Source organism: Marasmius oreades, chromosome 9 (genome assembly GCF_018924745.1).
Source record: "Marasmius oreades isolate 03SP1 chromosome 9, whole genome shotgun sequence".
Lineage (NCBI taxonomy): Eukaryota > Fungi > Basidiomycota > Agaricomycetes > Agaricales > Marasmiaceae > Marasmius > Marasmius oreades.
This window is the reverse complement of record NC_057331.1, coordinates 1629514-1655252: the sequence shown is the minus strand read 5'-3', so window position 1 is coordinate 1655252 and position 25739 is coordinate 1629514. Positions and strand designations below refer to the sequence as shown.

The following is a 25739-nucleotide window of genomic DNA, read 5'->3' as shown; positions in this document are numbered from 1 at the left end:
TTAGAGGAGGACACGAGTGGGCGGCGGGTGCAGATGCTATACATAACCTTGTGTGGCAATGGAACGCTTTCTAGGCTTTTCCTTCCACAAAAGTCATCTGCAGGGCAGTGCAATCGTGCTTAACGCAATATCGTCGGTTCGAAATCAAGCGAGCCAGAAGATGCATGGCATGGCTGTATATATAGCGCCGAATGCTCGATGAGGGTAAACTTCTCGGACCAGAGAATGGGCCAGCAGCATTCAACTGCGGCGAAATGCTCTGTCTGCAAAGGCGGCTGGGGCAAAAGTGACAAAACAAGGTGTGGCGGATCGATGGCCATATGCAATAGATGCACGACACGACGGTTTTCGCTGCATACAGAGGTGTGTTATATTAGCCAGCCATAAGAGAAAAAGCCTTTATGACCACGTACTATACAGATAGAAGGCGACTCCGCGACGATAACGCCTTCAATTACTACAGCTTCTACAGTCACATTGACCGTAATGAGAGGACCGCGTAGACCGAGAACAGCTGGGGCAGAAGATAGACCAAGTAATTCTCGAAGACCAGTGAACTTCAGCCGAGACTCTGCTCGGGCTGTAATGGAGAAGCGAAGGAGATTGAAGGAGATTGGATCATACCGAGACGAATGGCAAAGAGGAAACTGTCTGACCAGTGGTCCCACTATATTCCCTCCGCTCCTCTTCCCTTCCACTGAGAGATGATTTCCTTTATTATTACATATACCACACCATCGTTAATGTAATGTGTAGTATACTCTGGTTGGCTTTAGGTATTTGGATTTGGTCTGTATTTACTAGTAGTGCGTGACTGTTGTGACAACTGCAATATGGAACAAGAACACCGAAGAGGACTTGGATCGCGAAAGAGGTCGTTTGGAAAATACCCTAGAGGATTGGACTCTCCTGCATATGGTCAGTTCAGTTGTTTTCATACCATAATTCCGAGTTTCTCAGTGTTTTTCTTGAATAAAAAGATGCATCTGAAGAGGACAATGATCACGACGTCTCAGACGCTGCGTCTCAGATTTCGGTTCCTGCAACCTCTGCTCGTCGTTTGTTAAAGCCTTCACCCCATTCTCGGCCTACACAACATCCGAGGCATCATCTGGCCGCAAGTCTTACTTCAGATTCAGACGGTGTAGACTCCCCAACATACGACGGTGACATCGAATCGAGCACTACAGCTGGTCCAGATTCGCTTCATTCAGCTTCCGGTTACCATCATCATCACCATCATCATTCATCCTCCACCTCTACCCTCAATACTCCTGCAACACCTGCAATTCCATCTACCGATACCACTTCAGATTTCGTCATGACCCCTCACGAAGAGACTCCACAGCCACTAGCGCTCTCGTCGCGATTGGAACCGCTAGTACCCAAGCAGATTGCACAAGAATTCAACCCCGCTGCCCTTACCCCTGACGATATACAGGCTTTCGTCAGGAAAGCAATTGAAGGTGAAGGTTGGAGGAAATACAAGATCAACGAACCCCCGACGGATAGACCTGTTCGCGTCTACGCCGATGGTAAATTTATTCTCTCTTCGTCGCGTTAACGAACGTTCTGAAAACTTTCGAACGTTTGTGGCGATCTTGTATATATTTCTTCTCTTTTGATATCATATCTGATCTATTACGTCATAGGTGTTTACGACCTTTTTCACTTCGGGTATGTTCTCCACTCGTTACTTTTAAAAAGAATTATTTGACCTCTTTGCTCTAGTCATGCCCTCCAGCTTCGACAAGCCAAACTCTCCTTCCCTAATGTCTACCTCCTTGTCGGAGTGTGCTCAGACGAACTGGTCAGGGAACACAAATCTAAATGTGTCATGACACACGCTGAACGGTAACGTGAATATCTTTCTACCAATACACCCTTCCTGACCCCGAATTTAGACTAGAGGGAGCTCGCCACTGTCGCTGGGTAGATCAAGTACTACCTGAAGCCCCCTGGATCCTCGATCAAGCTTTCATCGACAAGTACCAAATCGATTACGTAGCTCATGACGAAGATCCCTACGTCGCTGAAGGCCATGAAGACGTTTATACAATCGTCAAGTCACAAGGTATAGTGACTGATACCCATGAATTCTTCTCCATCCAATTATTTCCTCTAGGTAAATTCATTCCCACTCGCCGAACACCAGGAGTCTCTACCTCGGAACTACTTGAGCGGATCGTATCCGGATACCGTCGTCGCGATTTTGACGAGAAATTGCACAAGATGGGAAGAGACGAATTGAGAGCTGAAGGAAGCGATTACGATGATTCAAGGTCCGGTAGTCCCATTCATGGGGCCAGTGCCAAGTGATGATTAGAGGCTCTGGACAGAGGATAGAGAGAAGAAAGGTTGAACCGTTCACGAATAGGTTACATAGAACGTACTCTGATATGTATCGTACTCTACTTCCGTCAGTTTATTACAATAATCCACTATGTTTCCAGGGCCTAAAATCACCCTCGATGAAATAGACTTTTGCGATATGGAGGGATGGCTAATGATACATCTAATTGCATGAGTATGTGACGAAAGCTTCTTGCACCGATAACATAGAATGAGGATAGAGAAGGAAAAAGAATCGCGACTAAATAAATCCGAATACCGAAACCAACGCCAGTTCGAGACATTACCCAGTCTTGGTACTCGTACTCCTTCCCCTTGCACCTACTGCCACTCCGACATTTGGGCCGCTACCTATTCTTCCTCTCCTCAAATGAGTCGGGATAGGTGCCCTGTAGTCCTTCGGTTCATAATCCCACGTAGCAAACAGCCTCGCATCGGGCAAAACAGATTTCGTAGGCGGATCACCCTTGACGATACCATTTACACCTGACCCAGTACCACCACCGCCATCTTTGGCCGTCAGATCCGTAGAGGGTGCGAGATTCGCGTTCCAAGGCGCAGGCACGCCGTTCCCATATATAACCTGTTTTGTCCCGCGCATAAGCACAGGTGGGTGGGTGAGTCGACTTGTTCGAGCGAATATATTGGGCTAAAAAAAGGTGTTCTCGTCGTCAAGGGCAAAAAAATAACAAGAAACACGGAGAAACCAACCGGTAACACATGTCTCGCCAACTCTGGTATCCGACTCCCTTGCTGCGCAACCGTAAAGCTCAACCTCTCATTCGTCGCCACACTACGAGGCATGGTCGTCGGAAACTTGACATCTTTCTCCTTTCCACTTTCCTTCTTCTCCCTGTCCTTTTCAGGATTATCTCCCAACATCATCGGGAACGTTGGCCCAATAGGTGCAACTCTGGGCTGATTCGTCGCAACGTTGCTGTACAGTGTATCCGCATTCTCCCACCTCGGTTGCATCTGCGTTAAATTTAGCAGCGCCATAGCGACTTTATGTCGTGCTGGGTTGGCCTGCTGATTGTTCGTAGGGGGATTCGTTAAAATATGGTGATATGCACCGATCAATGAAGGCTCGGTCATTGGGGTAGGCCAACCATGCTGTTGCGACTGTGGTTGGGACTGCAAAGACTTTCGTGGTGGAGCGGAAGGAAGGTGCCACTCGGGCACGGAAGATAACGAGGAGTCAGAGTATGGAACAGGAACGAGATAGTCCGACGCTGCAGTTGATGTTGTAGCAGCGGCTATATCTTGAGTGGCAATGGTTGCAGTTTGGGTATTTTCTGCTGGCGCCATTGAGTTGGAGAGTTCGGGTAAAGGGGGTAGACTAGGGGAGTGGGACGCTGAAGGAGGTGGTACCGCATCAATGTCTTTGGGGAAAGGTGGCAAGAAATCAGGAATATGGGGTGGTGGCTCCCAGAGAAGTGTCCGGGGCCGTTTTGGTGAGGAAGGGCTGACTAGTGGTGATGAAGGCCGTTTTGGTCCGACATATTCCATATCCACGTCGTTGTTTTCCAAGGCTTCTTCATTTTCATCTCCGTCCTCTTCAGATACCTCGTCTTCTGGAGGAAGAGGCGCGTATTGTAACGGGATGCAGTCATCTCTGTCTCCACGTAATCCATCATTCAATTGTACTGTACGAGAGGAGAGTCGTCACAAAAGCTAGAACACTTTTCAAGTTGTCGAGATAATGAAGTAACTGACCTCGAAATTCGGACAAATCCTCAACCCTCCTCATCGACTTGAGCGCGTACCGGTTAAGTTCAATTCCTTCAGTGCTCCCGAACTCTTTCAGTTCTTGAATGCTGACTCCGAGTTCTTCCAGTGCCAAAGCAGCATCTGTTGCTGTGAAGCGTCTTCTTCCAGCATGTTCAGCATATTTGGCGCATGTCGAGGCGAGTAGTGTGAGGTATCTTGAGAGTAAATCCGTCAAGACTAGAGAAGCTTGCGAAGACGAACGAGAAAAGTTGTGGGCATGAAGGGTTCGTTGAGTGGCTGACTCGAGGAGTTTGTGGGCGCCACTGTCCATTTAGAAGCTGCAAGCCCGACTGCTCGTCGTCCTCAACGACTTGGGATGGTGGCGGTACGGCTGTCGGAAACTTCCCACGGAGCCAAATATACATACATAACACGCTATAGTGGACCTACGATAGGAGAAAAGGAAAACAAATGGACTGCGAGGCAGAAATTAGGAAAAGTCGTGAGCGAAATGACCCACCAAGTTCTTATATCTCCTGTGGTCGGGTCGAACCCAGTTCATAATAATCAATAATACCCTAGCACGTAATTACAGCCCTTTGCATAAATAATGAGACTCGCTCAACATGTATGATATAGAAATCTAACAATTTGGTGCCCTTAGCCCTCCCGCCTTCCGGACGCACAGTATTCTCCTGCCGGCCGTCGACGCTGATTGTCGCCGGTTTCCCTCACTTACAGTTGGGGACAATCAAAGGCATCAAACTTCATCAGGGGGTAAATAACCAATAGCAGAACTTAAATACTTACAGAATCATACTCAGATCATCGAGAAAAGCTTAAATTAATTTTTTCCGGATTTTTTATCAAGGATTTTGGGCCAGCCAAAAATTTTGGATCCGAAAACGAAACTGTGTGTACCTCTGATGGCACCTTGGACTCATATTTTCAATTCACAATGGCATCAAGCACCATCATGGCTCTCTGTGACACCGAGCGATGTGATCCCTGCTTCCTCACAGCCCATTCTGCTGCTCTTCCCGTCAAGCCGAGCTGATAAGCACTCATAAATCGCCAAGAACGGTTGATAAACTGGCAAATGACATCAACTGGGCATGCGTCAAGGTATTTGACAGCAGTTTCATACTTAATGTTATAGAGGGACCTCTCACCTTTCTCTTCTGCTTCTGAGCTCATCTTGGGGGCAACCATTCAATATCATCATTCAAAACTTTTGCCATTTCAATCATTGACATTAACCCATGCTCATCATTAAACTCAAAATTACTGCTGATCCCAACTCAGAATCTTCATCAGAGGAATGGACTGCATAATCCTCTCCCCCAGTTAACGCATAAGTGTCAAACTGAGTGGTGTGCTCAAGGACTCCTTCATCGTTGTCACTGTCGAGTCTACAGTCCTCGATTACGACTGTCTCTATTGGTCAAGGTGGCAGGTACTCTGGGCAACACCTGAGGCTGACCCGAAGTCGAAGTCGAGGCACACTGGTTTTTAATACCACAAATGTTCTTTCTATGTTTCTTCTTTGGTAGTTGTTGTCGTCGGTATGCGCTGGCAGTGACTACCATGTGACATTGTCGTCACATCATTATTTTTTAGCACAACGGCTTGTTGAAAGTTCTCCAGATATACAGGAGAGACTCTACTAATCGAAAGGAGCTCAAATAAATTTTTTCAGATTTTTTGTATGGGTTTGAGAGACTGGCCAAAATTTTGGGGGTCATGGCTACCCCTTACTCAACAACCGCTCGATAGATCGGGCTAAAAAATATTTATGAGCATGTCCTAGGGTACTGCTTTCGAACTGTATAAATATCTAGCCTAATCTATCGGTTTGTAAAAACTGGATGCCTTTGATTGTCCCCAACTGTACGGTTACAGCACTGCTCCACTCCTTCAAACTAATGGGAAGGTCTGGAGGGGACACCGGACTGATAACGTATGTGTCGTTGATTTCTATATAAAATGCATGGTTGACCAGTCTCATTATTTATGCAAATGGCTATAACATCCTCTACATTCAAGATTATATAGCTATATGGAAGTCCGCCCTGGACAAAATGATGGGTTTCGTGTAACGCAAAATAATGTTTTAGTCAGTTTTTTTGCTGTTTTAGTCACATTTTTTCTTGTTTTAGCCTGTAAATGACGTGTTCTTGCCCGTTAACATCCGGGTTTTCGAATAAGCGGGCTCCCATCAAACTCTCAAAAGCCTGTGCCCAAAACAAGAGCCCTAGCCGAAAACAAAGCTCAAAGCACTATATTTCTTGTGGAAAACAAGGTCACATAGTGAAAGACTAACCCGCCAACGAAATCCGAGTTGCTAATCAAAATGAGCTAGAAATTCAAAACTTTAGAATGAAATTACAATGTCTGCGGGATTTCTGCTGATTGTTACGGATGGAAGGTTGCCGGAAAGCTGTTACGCAGCCGAATCGCCAAGCTCAGTGGTCACAGAACATGTGCGTGTACTAACTAACACATATATGCTTTTCTGTTCACAATGTATCGTATCCTTGTCATATCTTCCTCTCCTTTGTTTCATCTCCTTCCTTACAAATAGCTATTGAGGTATTTACTATTGCATACATACCTGAGTTAAATAAGTGACGTAGATAGCCACCACTTTAGTATTTAGTACGCTTTATCCTTCTTCACAATCGTGTCTTATTGCGTCGTGCCTGTCCTTAGCTTTCCCTTACTAGGCTGACCTGTAGTGCCAGTGTACTGTACCCACCAACTGGTGCCTTGGCCTTGTAAATAAGAGATAAGTGGAGGTTAGTAGTGCAAATTAGGACTTGATGGTTGAATCAGCTAAGTACTTATAGTCTAAAATTGATCTAAAACCCACACAGCTAAAATGGCTGAGCCATGGCAGGGTGCTTTAACTTATCACTTGGCTGAAAATGGCCCGTTAAGTGCTACAACAAGTTCAGCTGTTCCTTCCAGATCATCAGCATCATGTCCACTTTGAATGTGATGCTATGGGAAACACTCAAAAACTTAGTTAGTAAATGTGTAGTATGTAGATAAATATTTACCTCTGTAGTGTATCATGCAGAAAAGCATCAAAAATTCACCTCTGAGAACATTGGTAGTCAGCAGTACATCTGCTCTGCTTTTCTCAAAATCCAAGGCTTGAAGCAGCACAGGAGAGCTGGAGCTGGGAAAGGGAAAATCTAGCCAGGGGGACTGTCAGATAATCACTTTGAGTATGGTTCTCAGGCTAGAGAATATGTTGGAGGACTATGTGATACAGTACATCGCGATGGTAAACGCGCATTGCCAGTGGCTTGACGTCCATGACGTCACCCTTCCCCTTCGGATTAGTTCGGCTGAGTGGCCGCTTGCGGCAAACTACCAAGTACCAGTACAAAACTGAAGCAAACAAATTCAATCCAAATATCACTCCCAATTCCACAGAAATAAAACCTTTTGCTGCATCACAACCACATTCCCACACGAAATCCAAACTTGAAAACGGTATTAATTAAAGTTTGCTAAGCGAAATTTGTTCCGAGTTAGGCGAAATCAAAGTGTTCCAGCAGTACCCGAAAACCAAATCAAGTAAAATCTGGCCCAAAACAAATTTAAATTTATCCTGCACCAAAACCAGACATCATTTTTGTCCGGGGCATCCATCCATATAGCTATGATGTATTGAAACACTCTTGCCTCCACACGCCATTTCTTCATGGAACTCTACGACTATATTCTAGACAAACTCTCCGTTCAATCCCCCTGGACTACCCAGAATGAAACGGTATGTCGTCTGCATCGCACTGCCTGCGTCGATCTCTAATGAAAAACCCATCAAAGACCTTACTTGAGCCCTTCACGTTTGTCACTTCAAAGCCCGGAAAGGACATGCGGGGTCGCCTTATTGAAGCTTTCAACCGGTGGCTGAACGTACCTGCCGAGAAGTTGATGGTGATTGCGCGAATCGTGAATATGTTACATGCTGCCAGTTTAATGTCTCTCAAGTTCATGGCTCCTTTCTTCACCATTTTGACGTTGTTTTACGCAGGGTGGATGATATTGAAGACGACTCAACTCTTCGAAGAGGCAAACCTGGTGAGGATCAGGGGATTAGTGCATATTCATACCCTCATACTCGCCGTCAGTTGCACACAAGGTGTATGGTATTCCTCAAACTCTCAACTCAGCCAACTACGTCTATTTTCTGGCTTTCCAAGAGCTTTTTGCCTTACGAGGCGCTGAAGGAGTTGATCTCGCTGCAATCGTCAATAGTTCGTCACCATTCTGTCGCTTTTAACATCTTGACTCGACAGTCGAAAAATCACTCCAGGTGAACTGCTCGCACTTCACAGAGGGCAGGGACTTGAAATTTTATGGCGTGACTCCTTGCGGTGCCCCACGGAAAAAGAATACATCGAGATGGTCAACAACAGTACGGCTTACGATCGCCCGAAAACCGACGAAACTGACAATGGTTATAGAGACAGGCGGTCTCCTTCGTATTGGTATCAAGCTCATGATGGCCTGTGCGACAACAAACCTAGACATGTGCGTGTTAACCGTCACCTTGTGTAATTGCTTTTCGTAACCTACTTTTTCACCTTCCGCTTGAAGTGACTATATTCCCCTCGTAAACCTTATCGGCGTACACTTTCAGATCAGGGATGATCTCATGAACCTTCAAAGCCCAGAGGTATCTTTCGTTTGTTCATTCTTGACAGTTTTGGTTCCTGAGTTCAATTCACAGTATAGTTCCAATAAAGGTTTCGCAGAGGATCTGAGTGAAGGAAAGTTCTCTTTCCCGGTTGTGCACAGCATCCACACCGATACCACCAATCGCCAAGTCTTGAGCATACTCCAGAAACGTCCCTCGACTCCAACCCTAAAGCATTATGCAATCGATTACATGGAGAATAGCACAAAGTCATTCGATTATACTCTTGACGTCCTAGAGAAGTTGGAGAAGCAGACGAGGGTGGAAATCCAGAGACTAGGTGGGAACGAGGGTCTGGAAAAGCTGATGGATGCCTTTCATGTTGATAGGACAAGATTTTTGGGAAGGAAAGCAGGAGTTGACCATCCTTAATATCGCCCCGCACCTACTTCAAGTACGCAGACAAGCGCTTGTTCTCTGCTACACAGAACCGAGATATTGAGATGTAATTGTTACCTACAGTACATTCTAAACTTCTTGCTCAAACCCTTCATCCCAATCTGCTACTGGCGTATCCTCTTCCTCACCGTCTCCTTTATCATCATCCCCTACTACAGAATCCAGAAAAGGTTTAGGTGGTGATACGACACTTCTGGGATCATCTTCAATGACAACTAGTGTTTGCTCCTCATCGTCCTTATCGTCGATGGTGTACAGCATTCCGTCATCTTTGTCATCAAAGTTCGTGGAACCAGTAGAATCGACGAAGAGATCTTTGAGAGCATCGTAATTGATTCTCTTGCTGTATTTTGGATTCTTCTTCAACATGTTTCGCACCGATTCTGCTGTTGTCGCACCGTGAGGAGTTGTAGTATCGCGGGGTTTATTGTTCGTTTTCCGTCGCTGGGAAAAAGACAAAGAAGTTCGTAAAAAAGGTACAAATATCGGACAGGTAACACCGGGAAACGAACCTTTCTACTCTTGGATGAGGTCGATGGGGAGGTATCACCCTTGGCTACAAAACGTTAAACCGCTTAGCAAAATGGACCTTTTGATACCAGGAGCAAGCGTCAACATAACGAACCTGCGAGAGCCTCTAAATAGTCACGGTTCAACTCGACCCAAACTCTCTCTTTAATCTTCACTTCCTCTTCACTCAACAAGAACCGGTCTAGTTCCTCTTCATCGAGTCCAAGTAATTCGTCGTCGACATTGTCATTGATTTGAGCAAGCCTCTCTCTCTCTCGCTCATCTAATACATCAGTCATGCGGCTCCCTTCGGGGTTTTCGAGGAATTCAGTCACTTCCTGTGCGAGAACATTGGAAACTGTTTCGTCGAGCTCGTTCGTTTGCGGTAGCTGAAGTTGTGATGGTGGCCCGATAGAACTGTCAGGTATTGTCGGGCGTAACATTTGGCGAGACTGTTCAAGAAGCTGGGGATCTATGTTATCGTCGATATCGGGTAAGAAAAGTGGTTCGCCATCATCGGAAGCTACGGGATCGGTGGGTGGGTCAATTATTGCAGATAGGATGCCTTCATTGAACAGAGCCGGATTGATTGGTAGCCGTCCGTCATAGCTCCCTCCAAGGGGGGTTTCCTCCGGTCGAGCCGTCTCGACGTCCATCGCCGATCCTTCAACGATTCCTTCTGTCTCAGTATTGATGTCCGCATCAGTTTCTTCATTCTCCTCCTCGTTCCTCTTGCGTTTCCTCCCCTTCTTCTTCGTCGTTCCTTTCTTCTCCTTCTCCGGAACGATTCCCAACTCTTGCTGCTCCCTCGCCAGCCTTTCCGCTTCCTCTTTCCCCTTCGCTTTGATGTACGCAGGCGGATCCATCTCCTCCTCCAACCAGACATTCCTGAAATCGACCAGAGTTAAGTTCCCACTTGGAGTACTCTTAAACTCATCCAGCCTTTTCTTCAGTGTTGTGTCGGCTATCTTGACCACCTGAACAATCTCTTCAACCGACCGACGAAAGTTATTCATTCTAGCTGCCAAGAGGAGAGCAGCACCGCAAATACCGGCAGGGCGTCTTCCCCGAGTCATCCAATCCCGGTCAAAGCGTTGAATGAGTCGAACAGCATCCGTGGCCACGCGTTGTGTTTCGTCACCGAACTCGAGCAGCGCTGCGAATCGGGAGATATAATGTGAGGGGTCCACTAGCGGGAGGCGAAGGTTCAACATTTGTACCAGCTGCAGATATGTATGCCCGAGCTCGAATACGTTCACCTTCAGAATGATTGTGTGAAGATACCTTGATGAGACTAAATGGTATTACATACCTGAAGAAGATCCGAAAAATCGATCAGCATGTAATTTCGCGTCTCCTTCTGACGACAAGCGACGTATAAGCAGATTGCGACCACGTTCAGGCTTTTACGACCCTTGGTGAATCTGTGCTCTACAGCGAGAGTGTAGAGCCGTGTCGCAGCCATGCAGACGACCTCCGAAAGGCGCATAATATTCGCAATTGTTTGGATCTTCTTGCTTGCTTTTCCAGGATATAATGTTAACACAGCGATTCTTTCAGACTCTGTCCGATGTTTGTTAACACACCGTTTGCGATCGTCTGTTCACGAGATTCACTGTTCCCTCTGTTCCCAAAAGGACCACTCATTTTGGCTCGGCCTGAGTCGCAAAGCAAGTAAGACTTGAAGATGATGAATAGAAACGAGACACGCACTCGCTCCTTGTCCAACGTACGAACCCTGCACCATTGCAGCTCCAGACGAGGTCTCTCCGAAAGTAACTTCATTAACGATTGTATTCTCCTCGACCACCGTACCACATTTCACACAGAACCCATTCCCAGCAGAAGCATCGTACTCGATCACAGTACCACCGCAATCGGTGCAAATAGCCTGTGCCAGAAGAAGTTCAATAACAGCCTGTCCGATTTCGCGGAGAGGAACGTACCATGGATAATAAATTATTGATCTAGTCAAGGTGAATAAATTATTGGCTGAGCGCAAGCAGGCTGTGCTGGCGAGGACGGTCAAAGATGATAAGATCTGAGAAAGGCATGAATCATACAGTACAGGTCCCGTGCATCGCCGTCAGTACTGTACCTAGCACGGTACAGTCTGGTACAGTACGTATACATCATCAACCTCGAAGCTGCCTAACCAAATGCGCCGTTCAAAACAGGTCCTGTTTCTACTATTCCCTTGTTACTCTTTTGAACTCTACATTATGATTTTTGTGAACGATCCGATCTCATCTACTAAGGACGGAGTCCAAAAGCTGGAAGAGACCTTAAAACCTGGTTGCCCTACATATAGCGCGCAATTCTAATCAGTCATTATCTGACCACCGCTGGTAATCGAGGATTTGGATTTTCCCTGATGTTGAGGTTTTTAATGAACTTTGAAGAAAGTCGCGGTGCACTTCATTTTTACCTGAGTCCTCCATTGTACTCTCCTCTTACCATGTGTGGGCGTTTCGCGATGCATCTTCGAGAAGTGAGCTGGTCCAGTACCGGGGGTGCCCACATTTTTATTCTTGGGTTTCTTAGCGTCAAGAAATCCGAGACCGAACAGGTTACGACATAGACGTTGGGGAATGGATAGAGGAAGACCAATTTGTTCCTCGGTACAACATTGCTCCGCGTACTCGTGCTCCAGTTATTAGACGAAGGCGGGATGCGCTCACCGACAATCGAGTTCAAGATGAGGCGGCAACCATTTCCAGCACCGACGCGTTGAGTTTGACATCCGAGTTCGTGTTACATTCCATGAAATGGGGTCTTGTTCCGCACTGGAGCAAACACGAAGACAAGACATTGAATACCACAAACGCGCGCTCTGAGAATCTTATTGAAGGAGGGGGTATGTGGGCTAGTTTGAAGGGCAAGAGACGATGTGCCGTCGTCTGTGAAGGGTAAGATTTCTCGAGTTCCAGAAAAGGGGAATAACCTTCGTTTTCTAGGTACTACGAATGGCTTACCAAGGGAAAAGAGAAGCTTCCACACTTTACAAAGCACAAGGATGGTCGTCTGATGCTCTTGGCCGGACTCTACGACTGCGTTCTCCTAGAAGGCGTGTCTGATTAAGGACTTTTCGTTTTCTTACTGGTCAAATGACACAGTTTCTTTAGGGGAGACTCAGCCGCTATGGACATTCACTATCGTGACCACTGCGGCCAACAAAGATTTTCAATGGTTGCATGACCGGCAACCTGTAATTCTATCGACACAATCCGAACTGAAGACATGGCTTGACACTACCTCTCAGTCATGGACAAAAGAATTAAGCAGAATGGTCCAACCTTACAACAACCCGGCAGCACCACTCGAATGGTAGGCCTGCTGTCTAGCCGGCCTCTCAGAGTTTCGACATACTTAATCTTGTTTGTGCTAGCTATCAAGTTCCGAAAGAAGTCGGTAAAGTAGGAACAGAATCACCAACTTTCATTCAACCCGTCTCTCAACGAAAGGATGGGATCGAGGCCATGTTTTCAAAGCAGAAGTCAAAATCCTCACAAATCAAGAACTCTCCGACCAAACGCAAACGAAGCTCGACCCCACCGCCTGCGCCAACCGTGAAGTCGGAGACTATGGATAGCGAGGACGATGTGGATGGTCCTGGTCCCTCAACGCCCAAAAAGGCACGGTTTTCTTTGTGGTATTGGTCTTTAGAAACACTAGTACTGAAATTAGTGGATAGGTCAAGACGTCCCAACAGAGAACACAAAAATCTCCACAGAAGGGGAGCCGTGTCGTGAGTTTTGATGGCCACTAGTGTGGAATTATTGACCTAATCTCTTGATACCAGTCTCCTGGGAAAACTACGGTAGGTAGCCCTACATTATCGGAGTAGCCGTATTTACCTTATTCTGGACAGAAACCTTCATCCAATAAAGGGCAGATAACCTCTTTTTTCGCAAAATCAATGTGAGCCTGCATGTCGCACTTCCTGTCTTCTTTCTGGGACCGTCTTTCATCTGTATTTTTTATCTGTATATAGTATCTTTAGTTTATTCGGGGCCTCCAACAATTTGACAACTGTATATATATCTTACAATCTTTATGGATACATTTACAACAAGCAGTGGACAAGCAGAGATCCAGAAACAGGGAGGGCATTTTATGACTACTGTTCATCGATACCCACGATGGCTCTAGCCCAACTGGCGTCATCGAACACCTTTTCCGCGAAGTAGTCGCCTATGAGTTCTCGCAGCCGGTCCGCGACTTCCTTATCGGCCGAATGTTCCATATCCAACGTCTCCGCCATCGCAATATCCAGTTCATTCTCCATGGCTGTCTTTGATGTAGATGGGGCTCGAGTTGGGTGCAGTACGAGGAGGGCATCCTGGCACACACAAGATGAAATTTACTGTCAGAGAAAAATATCGGTACAACATCACCCACCATAACAGAATTCGCGAGATCTTCATCTCCTTCTCGGACACATTCGTTTCCGATGACTTTGGCACCCCCGCGTTCTATGAGTCCTTTCCTCACAGCCTCTTTTCCAACACCTACCAAGCCCCGAATCGCGCCATCGCGCGTGCCAGCACTTTTCTCTGGACTAATGAGCGCAAGGAGAAGTGTTTTCATGATTCTGGGTGAAAGGGAGGGATACGTGGTCGAATGTTTGGTTAACAACTTTGAAAGCGTTTGTGCTGCGGTCGTACGAAGGATCGATGCATGGGAGGGCGGCACTGAAGAGTGTAAAAGGGTGGAGAGTAGAGGGGGAAGGAGTTGATGCAACTAGATTGAGGAAGTTAGTGTCGTTGGCACATGTAACGATCTCAATATACCGACATAAGGTTCGACAAAAAGCGTGGTGTTGTCCAGAATGGCTTGTATGACTTCAATCAGCACCTCCAATGCGCGCCCGTCTACTTCACTTTGGGCACCACCTTTCAAGGAGCTCACTACACCTTCGCCAACCCAACGGATTAAATAGGGCAAGAGAGCTTGAAGACCAGCGTCACTTCGGAGGCTGGCGAGTGCTGCTGTGCGTTTGAGATTATCTGCAGCAGATGTAGTTACCGTAGGGGGGAGAAGAGAAGAGGTTAATCGCGTGTAATACAATTGGAGCTCCCTGGATAGCGTCGATTTCACAAGCTGTTGTTGTTGTTGTTGCTGCTGTTGCTGCTTTTTCGTGGTCGAATCAGTTCCACTTGAGGCTGGTTGTCCACTTGTGGTGGAAACAACACCGTTGGCTCTCCTCAACACCGCATCCTTCGCGCCACCACTGTCCGTTTCCGGAAGATCGCCTTCTCTCGGTATTGCAGGTGGATTCTCAGGTATCAAGGGTTGCACACCCTCGACCGCGAGCCAATGGGCAGTCCAACTAACACCTTTAGGTAGAGTTATCTTTTCCTCTTTGAGAACACGATCGAAGTCGATTTCTTCATCTTCCACAAAGTAAACCGTGCCAGCTGGAGCTGATCCTCCAGAGACAAAAGGTAGAGCGCGTCTGAAGGTGGGTGGTGCATAGGGAGTATGACCGTATAGTGGCTCAATATTCAAGACACGCAGAGCTTGATCAATATCAACGGTGGTAAGAGTTGTACGACGTGCATGTCGCATGAATTTGGTTGCTTCCTGCGCGTTCAGATACAAAATCCTGAGAGAGATCAAAGTGTAACAACTGCACTACGCACTTCCACGACTTGATGTATTCGATATTCAACATCACTAGCAAGTGCAACTGCTACTGAGTCACTTATATTGACATTCAGAAATTCCGCAACATCCTGGTCTCTACTGAACGTGATTTCCAACGTTATAGTTCAAACTACTCACCTTGATAGACTCTGCTTTGTAAACACCAGTTTGCTGTAACGAACTTGTTGAGGGTCGAGGTTTGGGTGCTGGTTTTCCGCTCATCGAACGCGTGCAGGAAGATGAAGGAGTATTGCCGCAGGTGCACGTGACAAAAGCTTCGCCTCGGCCTACTGAACCTGACTCTCACCTTGCCAATTCATGTCACAAGAGCTTGAGAGGTATATCAGTGATAACTGTATTCAGGTGTGTATCGGTTTACTATTCCATGCTACATATTCTTTTCCTAACGAAATCCCATAGCTTTTTGGCCTCGCAGATCGCAGCATTGTTGACTATGTGCTAGCATCAGGTATGCATATCTTTTGACTCTGCGAAACAGTCTTTATTGAACTTTTCCATCAGCTTCCTCGTCTAAAACACCTGACACTCTCTTCGCGGCACTTAATGCTTCCGGTTTGCCAGATACACCCGACGCACATTCATTTACGAACGAAGTATATCGCAGGGCACCCAGAAAGCACAAACATAAACACTCTGCTGCAGATAGCTCTCGTCGTCAAGCAGAGAAAGAAGTGAAGGCTCTGAAAACTCAACAATTCTCACTGTTGCTCGAAGACGACGAAGCAGGCGCAAGCTCAAGTTCGGGGGTCCGCCTCGAGAAGAGGGACAAGAAAGACAGGAAAGAAAAGAAAGAGAAGAGACATAGAGAGCTCAGGAAACGGGAGCGAGACGACAGGCAGTGGGAGAGCGATGAGGAGGAGAAAACGGCGAAGAGACGTCGTATGGAGGAAGAAGTTGACCAATGCCGGGACGAAAACGAAGACGAAGACGAGCGGATGGAGATTCCCGAAGACGAAGAGACTCGAGTAGAGAGGGAACGTCAGGAAGATATCAGAGACCGTGACGCCTTTGCCGAACGCATGCGCGAGCGAGACAAGGAACGGACTAAGAAAGTAGTGGAGGACCGTTCATCGAAAAATTCCGGGGCTGCAGCTGAAGCTGCGGAACGGAGACGGCTCGCCGACGATGCAGAAGCTCGTGGTTTGGCTCTTCCTAGTCTTCGATTACATTCACGACAGGAATACCTCACGAAGCGAGAAATCCAGCAAATAGAGCTTTTACGGAAGGAAATTGCGGATGACGAGGCGCTTTTTAGCGGAATGAAGATTTCTAAGCGTGAAAGGCACGATCTTGAAAGGAAAAAGGAACTTCTCAAACTGGTCGAGGAACGACTGAAGATCAACGACAAATGGGACGGCTATCAATTACCAGAAGATTATCTCACTGAGCAGGGGAAGATTGACAAGAAAAAGAAGCATGACGCTCTGTATCAACGGTATGAAGAAGCGAAACCAAAGGACGATCAATTTGTTACCGATGTGGACCAATGGGAAGCCAGTCAAACTAAGCACAGTACCTTCAAGACCGGTGCCATGGATAAGAAAGAGATCGTCGAGGATTATGAGTATGTATTTGACGAAAGTCAGACAATCCAATTTGTGATGGAGTCGACCATGAACCCGCAGTCGAAGATGAGTGCCGCGGACAAGCTGTTACAAGCCCAGATTGACGCCGCGGAAAAGCACGGTGAGTGAATAACGAACAATATAAAGCGGTTGGTGCATCTTATCTTGTTCAATTAGCTAAAACTATTGAGGAGACCAAAAAGTCTCTCCCGATTTATGCCTGGAAAGAGCGACTGATAGAAGCAGTTAAGGAACACCAGGTATTGATTGTGGTAGCTGAAACGGGTTCAGGCAAGACAACCCAAATACCTCAGTATCTACACGAAGCTGGCTATACCACCGGCGGGATGAAGATCGGATGCACTCAACCCCGTCGAGTGGCCGCTATGTCCGTAGCTGCTCGTGTTGCGGATGAGATGGGGACGAAGGTTGGCTATGAAGTCGGGTACTCGATTCGTTTCGAGGATTGCACTAGTGACAAGACTATCATTAAGTACATGACAGACGGGATGCTACTTCGGGAGTTCTTGACGGAACCAGACCTTGCAAGTTATTCGGCGCTCATCATTGACGAAGCACACGAGAGAACTCTGAGTACGGACATTCTCTTTGCTCTTGTGAAGGTCCGTTCCTACTACTCTTTTCTTTTTAGATGAAAAACTGCTCACGTAGCCAATAGGATATCACTCGTTTTCGACCAGACCTTCGACTGTTGATTTCCAGTGCAACATTGAATGCAGAAAAGTTTAGTGAATATTTTGATGATGCACCGAAGTTTTATGGTTCGTAAACTTCATGAATCTTTTTATTTCCTTGGTATCAACGTTAATCCCCTCTCAGTCCCTGGTCGCACACACCCTGTCGATATTCACTACACACCTCAGCCAGAAGCCAACTACCTCCACGCCGCCATCACGACCGTGTTCCAGATCCACACAACACAACCGAAAGGAGATATCCTTGTTTTCCTTACCGTAAGTAAAGCGGCCATTGTACAACTTGTCGTGGCTCAAAGAGGGACTACAGGGACAAGAGGAAATCGAGGCATGCCACGAAAACTTACAAGAAACTGCTCGAACCTTGGGCAATAAGATTGCAGAGCTCGTCATATGTCCCATCTATGCCAATCTTCCCAGTGAAATGCAAGCCAAAATCTTTGAACCCACCCCAGAAGGTGCCAGGAAAGTGGTCCTGGCAACAAATATCGCCGAAACTTCGATCACCATCGATGGTGTCGTCTTTGTGATAGACCCTGGCTTCGTGAAGCAAAATTCCTATAACCCTAGAACAGGAATGTCTTCTCTGGTTGTGGTCCCGGTTCGTGCTCAATTGCATCGTGTGAAGATGCGCAGATACTGATCCGCTCTCTCAGTGTTCTCGAGCTTCCGCAAATCAACGTGCAGGCCGTGCAGGTCGAGTTGGTCCAGGAAAGGCATTCCGATTGTATACGAAATGGGCTTTCAAGAACGAGCTTCAAGAAGACACCGTACCTGAGATACAGCGGACGAACCTCGGAATGGTTGTTCTGCTGCTTAAGTCTCTTGGTATAAACGACCTCATCGGCTTTGAATTCTTGGACCCTCCACCCGGTGAAACTTTGATGAGAGCCCTCGAACTATTATATGCTCTCGGGGCTCTGAATGATCGTGGGGAGTTGACAAAGCTCGGTAGACGCATGGCAGAGTTCCCAGTCGATCCGATGTTGTCCAAAGCCATAATTTCTAGCGAAAAGTATGAGTGTACAGATGAGGTACGGGTCCCACATATCCATGCGGGTAAGCGGTTAACTAAACCTCCCTAGGTGCTAACAATAATATCAATGCTATCGGAATCTGGCTCGTTATTCTATCGACCAAAGGACAAGAAGCTGCATGCTGATCAAGCGCGGCAGAACTTCGTTCGACCGGGTGGGGACCACTTTACGCTCCTAAATGTCTGGGAGCAGTGGGCCGATACCAATTACTCGCAACAATTTTGCTATGAGCAATTCTTACAGTTCAAAAGCCTCAGTAGGGCACGAGATATCCGCGACCAACTAGCGGGACTCTGTGAGCGAGTGGAGATTGTGGTACAGTCGAATCTGAACTCCAATGATATCACATCTATACAGAAGGCGATCACCTCCGGCTATTTCTACAATACGGTATGTCCTATCGTGTGCTATACCAAAGTCCTCTGACTTCGTTATGTCAGGGTCAGTTACAGAAGGGTGGGGATTCATACCGTACCCTTAAAACCAATCACACTGTGTACATTCACCCATCGTCAAGTCTTTTCCAACACCAGCCTCCGATCAAAACGGTTCTTTACTACGAACTGGTAATGACATCCAAATCATACATGAGGCAAATCATGGAAATAAAGCCCACTTGGCTCCTGGAAGGTGCGTATCAAGTGTTGTTCCACTACCGCAGGATTTCTAACTGCCTGTATTTTTCTCTACAGTTGCTCCGCATTACTTCAAACCAACGGATGTTGAACAACTCGCCACAGGTGATAAAAAGATGCCCAATACCAAGGCTTTGGGGGCTACGAAGTTGTAACAGTAATGTTTCATCGAAAACTTATCGTATGACTGTAATGATAGTGCAGCGTTTAATTATGTCGGTTGGACTTTTTGAGCGGACTTTATATACCTAGCTTATACAGCACCCTTGGTAAGAGAGGGTGTTCGTGCAGCGATGAGCTTTGGAAGCTGCCTCTGCTTTTGAGGATGTTGTATGCATCAGAATGACACGGTCCACATCAGAAGTTCCTACAGGTCGATGGATGCAAGTGCACTCGCTGGACTGTCTTCACGAGGTCATAAATGTACGTCTTCAAAGAGCGTTCTGAAGGGAGTATTCAAATTAAGCCGCATTACACAGAACTACTCAAACGTCCACGACATTACAAACGAAAACAAAGCAAGCAAGAAAATGACCATAGATACCTACTTGAATCAACAACACCCCCAAACTACCCAAGAGCAAAGCTCCAAATGTACCAACCGCAGCACCCCTCCTAACCTTCACTCCGCCGTTATTGTTGTTATTCCCACCAGTCGAGGAGTTTTCAGTTGATTTGGATCCAGCTGTGATATTAGCACCCGTCGACTTTCCTCCGGTTCCCGTAGTATTTCCGTTACCACTACCGGATGAAGCTGGTGGCGTCAAACTGGCCAACTTTTCGACCGTCGTCCATTTGGCTCTCGAGTTGTCACCGTTCTGGCTGTAAGGAAGGAACTGGATGCCAGTTTAGGAAGAAGACGAGACGAGTGCGGTGATAAAGGCTGCATATAGGTCGCAGAAGCATCCTTGACGAGTGGCCCAGCCCGGAGGGGTCTAGTCGGGTTGTTCTCAACGTTGATAACATAAGTACCCGAGTCGTCGTCGGGGATGAAGGCGAATTCTTGTTGGACCTAGTGAAAAGTCGTCATCAGAAACTAGCACCCGAGAGACAATCCCCGAGAAAATAAACGACACTTACACCCTCTGACTGGAAAACGAAGCGACCTGACCATGTTGAGCGAGGATTTCGGGTCCAGAATAAGATTATGTTTCAGGTTGCCAATAAGAAACTGGCCATTCCAGACCGTCAGTTCGGGGAGAAGATCCAACTCAAAGTGAATAAGATATTAGCCTTGCCAGCACCCGCAATATTCAATAGCCAGGTTGTTGCCGCGGTCGATGCGCTCTTTGGCCTCCCTTCCAACTTTCTCTGTCCAACGCAAACTTCTTTGTCGCTCGGTACCGTTCCTTGTATCCGTCGTCCAATTTCACCTAGATGACTTCTTAAGAAGATGACAAGCGGAGTCTCGATAGGTAGGTAGCTCTCACGCTCGACTGTGTGGCCCAGGCTGGCGCTAAGGGAACCCTTTTCCCACTTTCTCGACGCCAGCAAGCGGCAGGCGCCTGTAGTCTTCTATTTTCTACCTTGAGGTTGACCAGATTGGCCCGAACGGAATCCTGGCCAAAGTGCAGAAGTAATGTCCAAATTCTATTTTGACTCCGACCGAGCATCGAAGTACAACCAAGTTGGGGGCGATACTACAGGGAGAACTCTCCATCATCATGGGTCTGGTGATTTCAAGGCTCAGCGCTCAAACACTCAGAATGCTCAGAACACCTGGATGTCGGAGTCCCTATACATACTCAAGCAAGTGCAGCGACAGCGCAATGGCGGCACTTGCCTAATTTGGCTCCACACCGATTAATAAGGAGGGGCATCCTTCCTTGCATCCTTCCACTACTTGACCATTTACCTGTTATCCATGAGCGTCTTACATAACACTTTCGTCAACAGTTCCTCTGCCCACGGGCCGTCAGACTATACTCTGTCACCAAGGCTTAATCCCAACCACCAGAGATGTCTATCCCAGCACAGGTCCTTGTCTCACCCTCCAACACAGTCAACTCTGCAAACCCCAGGTATGGTGTCCAATTCACGCATATAGCCGCATTTTGACCTGTATGGTAACTCATTCCAGGACTCGAAGGAGGTCTTGCCGTCGCTTGACCAAATTCTGTAAGGAACACAGTTACTGTACCGCATTTTCCTCCATTTAAACTGCTCTTTAGTCCCGGCGTCAAGGCAGAAATAACCCGAAAGTCCTTATTGGACCAAAAACATCAAGACACAGAGGACTGGATCTCGTTTATGGTGAAGAAAGGCGATTTAGAGGACACTATCATATTTCTTGACAGTATCCCTGAAGGAAAAAATATACGGTGTGCTAATAGCCCAAAACCGGATCAGATAAAGACCTTTGACCAGTTTTCTCTTTAGTATAAACTACGACATCATTGATGCTCGTGTTCACTTCAACCTGCGACTGGCAATGTCGACCACACCGCATGAGGCTGCCAGTCTTAACTGGCTCCGATTTCTCCGCACAATATGGAACCACAACTTCCCAAACGTCGAGTTTGATGAAGCGTTCTCCAGCACTGCATCAGCAAGTAAGTCTCTCATTTCATGCCCTTCCGACCATAACACTGATTTAACGTAGCGTACCGCGGCGAGTCGAAAGGGAAATCTGCCGATTGCAACGTATTACCGGAGCTCAGGGACCGAGGCATACAGGTCCCGAGTGCAGTCATTGGATGCCTATCCATAGGAGCTTTTTCTAGATTTCTGTTTCTAAATTTCGGGGATAATTGTTGGGACCAGGTTGGAAATGACGAATCCAGACCACAGACAAATTTTTCCCAGATAACTTTCTAAATTCAATCCCCATATGGGAAAACCATGCATTTTTGTACATAGTTCTCTCTTGCAGGTTACTGTAACCGTTCATACTTCTCGGTTATTCCCACGGTCTTCCTATATATAGAGTACTTACTTCGTTACGTAGTGAGTTCTTCTTTCTCTCTCACTATCATCTCTTATGAGTGCTAGCTAGCTCGAATACACGCTGCGTTCCTTAGAACTTGTGTGTCCTCTTACACTTTTTTTTTCTATCGTTCATATCGTGGTTGGATTGACATCTTGAAGTGCGTGTCTTTTTCTTCTCGCCCTTTATCTCTCGGCTCCCTGTCACTATACTTCTCTCTTCTCGCTAACGGCACTAAAAACTACTACTAGGTGCAGCAAAACACACTCCAAGCACGAAGTGCGCAAAACCAAACCCAACACTAGCAATTAGCGTAGTTGATTTGTGGAGGTCGGTATCAATGGACGCTCTCAGCAAGGTTCACTGAGAACTCTAAGATATGACTTCAAGGGTGGGGCTTTATATGGTTCAAAACAAATTCAAATTCTGCGTTCACAAGTCAAAATGACAAAGGCTTTCTACGAAGTTCACTACTTCGAGGAGGTGTTCAATTCTTTCTAAGTTCAAATAGAACTATCAAATTCAATTCAAATTCGAGTCAAAGCGACTCTACAAGTTCAAAGTTTCCAAGTACCAAAGTGGCAACAAATTCAAATCAAATTCAAAGTTCAAATCCAATCTTTTCCAAATACAAACACCAACTTCGAAGAAGTGGGGCAAAGTATGAGCCAGAGTCCCCTAGTGAAAGCACTTAGGCTTCTGTCGTAGGTTACTGGGGAAAATACTGCTGCTACCATCCTCCCTTATATACGCCTTTTCGAATAAATAATAATCAAACGTCGAAGATATGGTAAAAAGTCGAAAATATAGAGAAATCCCTTTCAGAGATACCAAAGTACCCTTAATCAGGTATAGTACATGTCAATTAGATATAAAACTGTCCAGAATATAGTATTCCTTATTCCTTTTCCTCATATTTTCTTTATTCCTGTTCCGAGTCGGATATCTTTGACATTTGCATGTGGATACATCCTGACCCCTTTTTGTTTCCAAGGCGAGTCCCCATGTGCTCCCTTGTTCTCTCTTGTTCTATCCGATCTGGAATAGTCCAAAACTGCTCGATCTACATTCCAGGGATCGTTCCTATGGTTCTTTCCTGGTAGAATGTCCTTTCTGACCGGACATCGTCGACATCCGCCCCTTTTCTTGTTTCCAGCTGTAAGTTACAGCCACCGGCATTGTTTCTGTTCCTTAAGTCCGAAGTGGACTTTAGATAGTTACATCCGTCCGATTGTTACTTCCAGATGTACTTCTAAGAGTTGTTTCCGTCTTTTCAACCAATATCGAAGAAATCAATAAATTGATAGTAAAATCAAGTGTCCCCATGTTTGCTACAGGTAATTGCGAGTGAGACGAGGCCTATCCAAATGAACGAAGGTTTTTAAAGGCTGCTTCATCAGTTCCTACAGGTTTCGGAACGTCGAAGACTCTCATCTATAGGGTGTTTCGTACTTTCTGTACTTCGGATAACCCGCAAATAGACCCGTGCTTTGACTAGCAGCTTGGGCTTGCTCTAATCCTCATATTATGTTCCCATTTTGATTATATTATATATAAAAATGTTAAAAATGCGTTTATTTAGGTACTAGTAGATTATATCCGCGATATCGCCTTGCTCGCCATTTTTGTCTTGGTCGCCTTTTCTTATCTGGTCGTGTTTTGTCGTCGTGTCTCCCTGTTCCACGTTGTCCTGGTGTTTAATCACGTCCTGATCCCTGTCCCCGCTTCCCGTTATCCTGGCACTTTTGTGCGCATATAGTCGTGTTTTATTGTTTCTTTTTCGTGTGTTTTCGTGTCAAACATGTCACTGAATATTGGCGATGTAGGTTTTACAGTCGTGGCTCCTAAGGCGGGTTCAAAGGCCAAGGGTACAGTTGGTTCTAGGGCCGCTGTCTCTACTCATACCAGGTCTTCTTCTCATGTGGTCGACTCGTCAATTACTACTACGTCTATTCCAATCTCGCCTGCGGTTAACGTGGGACACCCTTCTCCTGGTGGTGGTGTAACCTCAGACCGTGCTTCTATCGAATTTCTGATTCCGTTACCTGATTCTCCTGTCTCCCCAACTCGCCATTCGCATTCCGACTCCATCTCGTCGTCTGATTCTGACTCTGTTCCAATTGTCATGTCTCCGCCTCAAGATTTCGTTGATAACGGATATAACAAATTGCCGGCTGTTAACGCCGAACATGTCGAACTCGAGATTTTCGCCAAAGCCATTTCGAAAGTCGAATCATATAATCGTGCTAAGAAGATTACGGATGATTACGAGCGCAAAGACGCGTTCCTTTCTATTTGGCATCATGAACGTACCTCGAATCTCCTCACTGCTGTGCGTTCATCCGACTCTAACATTTTATGGAGAAGGCTAAGGATCTCCAATGGTCTCTTTCATGACCATATTCTAGCTGGACACTTCGGTCAGAATCGTACCCTAGAGACTATCCGCCGACAGTACACTTGGCCACGGATCCGTGAATTGGTCCGTGATTATGTTAAGTCCTGTGTTATCTGTAATAGGAACAAGTCTCCGAGACATCGACCATATGGTATGCTTCAGCCTCTACCAGTTCCGGCCCGTCCGTGGGATTCTATATCCATGGACTTCATCGAAGAACTCCCGAATTCTAATGGCTATAATTCCATCCTAGTCATTATAGATCGTGCCTCTAAACAATCCATTTTCATTCCAACTGACACTACTATCACTTCCGAACAGCTTGCACGCATCTTCATTATTCACGTCTTCTCTAAACATGGGGTTCCGAATCATGTCACTTCCGATCACGGATCCGAATTTGTCTCTCGATTCATGCGCTCCTTAGGTACCACTCTGGATATGAAGCTTCACTTCACTTCCGGTACCACCCTTCGGCCGACGGACAGACCGAACGTGCTAACCAAACTTTAGAACAGTACATCCGAATCTACTGCAATTATCAGCAGGACAATTGGGACGAACTTCTTCCATTAGCAGAGTTCGCGTATAACAACGCTCCGAACGCTTCCACTGGCATCTCTCCTTTCTTTGCCAACAAGGGTTATCATCCGAACATCACTGTCCATCCAGAACGCGATATTGCATCCGAACGGGCCCGTGAGTTTGTTGTCGATCTTGACGAATTACATTCTATGCTCCGTGACGAGTTAACAGCAGCTCAGAAACGCTACAAGGAACAGAAGGACAAAAAGCTTATACCGCATCCCGAATGGAAGGTCGGAGACCGAGTCATGGTGACAGCCAAAAACATCAAATCGACTCGGCCGACCAAGAAGTTTTCGGAGAAGTATCTCGGTCCTTTTGAAATCATAGCTCAACCGTCCACAGTTGCTTACACTCTTCGGCTTCCGACAGAACTCCGCTCTATTCATCCCGTCTTTCACGTCTCTCAACTAGAATCTATCCTTCCTAATCCTATTCCTAATTGTGTCCAGGACCCGCCCGGACCCGTTATCGTTGAAGACTCTGAAGATCATTATGAGGTCTCAGAGATACTCGATTCCA

At 46.5% G+C, this 25739-nt stretch overlaps 9 protein-coding genes across 11 annotated transcripts; 6 read left to right on the top strand and 3 right to left on the bottom strand.

Annotated features, from left to right (window-relative positions):
- Positions 1-198: 198 nt before the first annotated feature.
- Positions 199-708, top strand: E1B28_013438 (uncharacterized protein; the record flags this gene model as incomplete). The annotated part of the gene is made up of 2 exons (XM_043158594.1): positions 199-363; positions 421-708. The coding sequence occupies 2 exons, from the start codon at positions 199-201 to the stop codon at positions 706-708; spliced, it is 453 nt and encodes a 150-aa protein (XP_043003945.1).
- A 125-nt stretch (positions 709-833) lies between these two features.
- Positions 834-2319, top strand: E1B28_013437 (uncharacterized protein; the record flags this gene model as incomplete). The annotated part of the gene is made up of 6 exons (XM_043158593.1): positions 834-918; positions 981-1535; positions 1653-1677; positions 1732-1854; positions 1905-2074; positions 2126-2319. The coding sequence occupies 6 exons, from the start codon at positions 834-836 to the stop codon at positions 2317-2319; spliced, it is 1152 nt and encodes a 383-aa protein (XP_043003944.1).
- Positions 2320-2458: 139 nt separating this feature from the next.
- On the bottom strand, positions 2459-4471 carry E1B28_013436 (uncharacterized protein). Of its 2 annotated transcripts, XM_043160831.1 has the most exons (3): positions 4069-4471; positions 3064-3998; positions 2459-3001 (listed from the first exon to the last, which is right to left on the bottom strand). In XM_043160831.1, exons 1-3 carry the CDS (start codon positions 4391-4393, stop codon positions 2636-2638), a joined length of 1626 nt encoding a protein of 541 aa, XP_043003942.1. In that variant the 5' UTR covers positions 4394-4471; the 3' UTR covers positions 2459-2635. The 2 variants fall into 2 exon arrangements, with proteins under 2 accessions (XP_043003942.1, XP_043003943.1); XM_043160832.1 differs by having other exon boundaries at positions 3064-4471.
- Positions 4472-7716: 3245 nt separating this feature from the next.
- On the top strand, positions 7717-9148 carry E1B28_013435 (uncharacterized protein; the record flags this gene model as incomplete). The annotated part of the gene is made up of 8 exons (XM_043158592.1): positions 7717-7846; positions 7903-8057; positions 8111-8157; positions 8208-8333; positions 8393-8494; positions 8544-8610; positions 8677-8755; positions 8810-9148. Exons 1-8 carry the CDS (start codon positions 7778-7780, stop codon positions 9146-9148), a joined length of 984 nt encoding a protein of 327 aa, XP_043003941.1. The 5' UTR covers positions 7717-7777.
- A 96-nt stretch (positions 9149-9244) lies between these two features.
- E1B28_013434 (uncharacterized protein) lies at positions 9245-11731 on the bottom strand (the record flags this gene model as incomplete). Its single annotated transcript, XM_043158591.1, has 7 exons — positions 11632-11731; positions 11399-11576; positions 11272-11343; positions 10998-11206; positions 9801-10944; positions 9688-9731; positions 9245-9619 (listed from the first exon to the last, which is right to left on the bottom strand). Exons 1-7 carry the CDS (start codon positions 11632-11634, stop codon positions 9245-9247), a joined length of 2025 nt encoding a protein of 674 aa, XP_043003940.1. The 5' UTR covers positions 11635-11731.
- Positions 11732-12124: 393 nt separating this feature from the next.
- E1B28_013433 (uncharacterized protein) lies at positions 12125-13715 on the top strand. 2 transcript variants are annotated; one of them, XM_043158589.1, is made up of 8 exons: positions 12125-12176; positions 12230-12594; positions 12643-12752; positions 12811-13012; positions 13074-13320; positions 13380-13433; positions 13488-13505; positions 13557-13715. In XM_043158589.1, exons 1-8 carry the CDS (start codon positions 12144-12146, stop codon positions 13608-13610), a joined length of 1083 nt encoding a protein of 360 aa, XP_043003938.1. In that variant the 5' UTR covers positions 12125-12143; the 3' UTR covers positions 13611-13715. The 2 variants fall into 2 exon arrangements, with proteins under 2 accessions (XP_043003938.1, XP_043003939.1); XM_043158590.1 differs by having other exon boundaries at positions 12125-12594; positions 13557-13707.
- On the bottom strand, positions 13716-15594 carry E1B28_013432 (uncharacterized protein). Its single transcript, XM_043158588.1, has 5 exons — positions 15473-15594; positions 15331-15423; positions 14483-15271; positions 14087-14428; positions 13716-14027 (listed from the first exon to the last, which is right to left on the bottom strand). The coding sequence occupies exons 1-5, from the start codon at positions 15554-15556 to the stop codon at positions 13806-13808; spliced, it is 1530 nt and encodes a 509-aa protein (XP_043003937.1). The 5' UTR covers positions 15557-15594; the 3' UTR covers positions 13716-13805.
- Positions 15595-15614: 20 nt separating this feature from the next.
- On the top strand, positions 15615-19567 carry E1B28_013431 (uncharacterized protein). The gene is made up of 11 exons (XM_043158587.1): positions 15615-15697; positions 15755-15803; positions 15857-17041; positions 17098-17543; positions 17600-17702; positions 17761-17894; positions 17947-18237; positions 18293-18670; positions 18722-19063; positions 19114-19303; positions 19366-19567. The coding sequence occupies exons 1-11, from the start codon at positions 15653-15655 to the stop codon at positions 19461-19463; spliced, it is 3261 nt and encodes a 1086-aa protein (XP_043003936.1). The 5' UTR covers positions 15615-15652; the 3' UTR covers positions 19464-19567.
- Positions 19568-21558: 1991 nt separating this feature from the next.
- E1B28_013430 (uncharacterized protein) lies at positions 21559-22125 on the top strand (the record flags this gene model as incomplete). The annotated part of the gene is made up of 3 exons (XM_043158586.1): positions 21559-21629; positions 21688-21860; positions 21911-22125. The coding sequence occupies 3 exons, from the start codon at positions 21559-21561 to the stop codon at positions 22123-22125; spliced, it is 459 nt and encodes a 152-aa protein (XP_043003935.1).
- Between the last annotated feature and the right edge of the window lie 3614 nt (positions 22126-25739).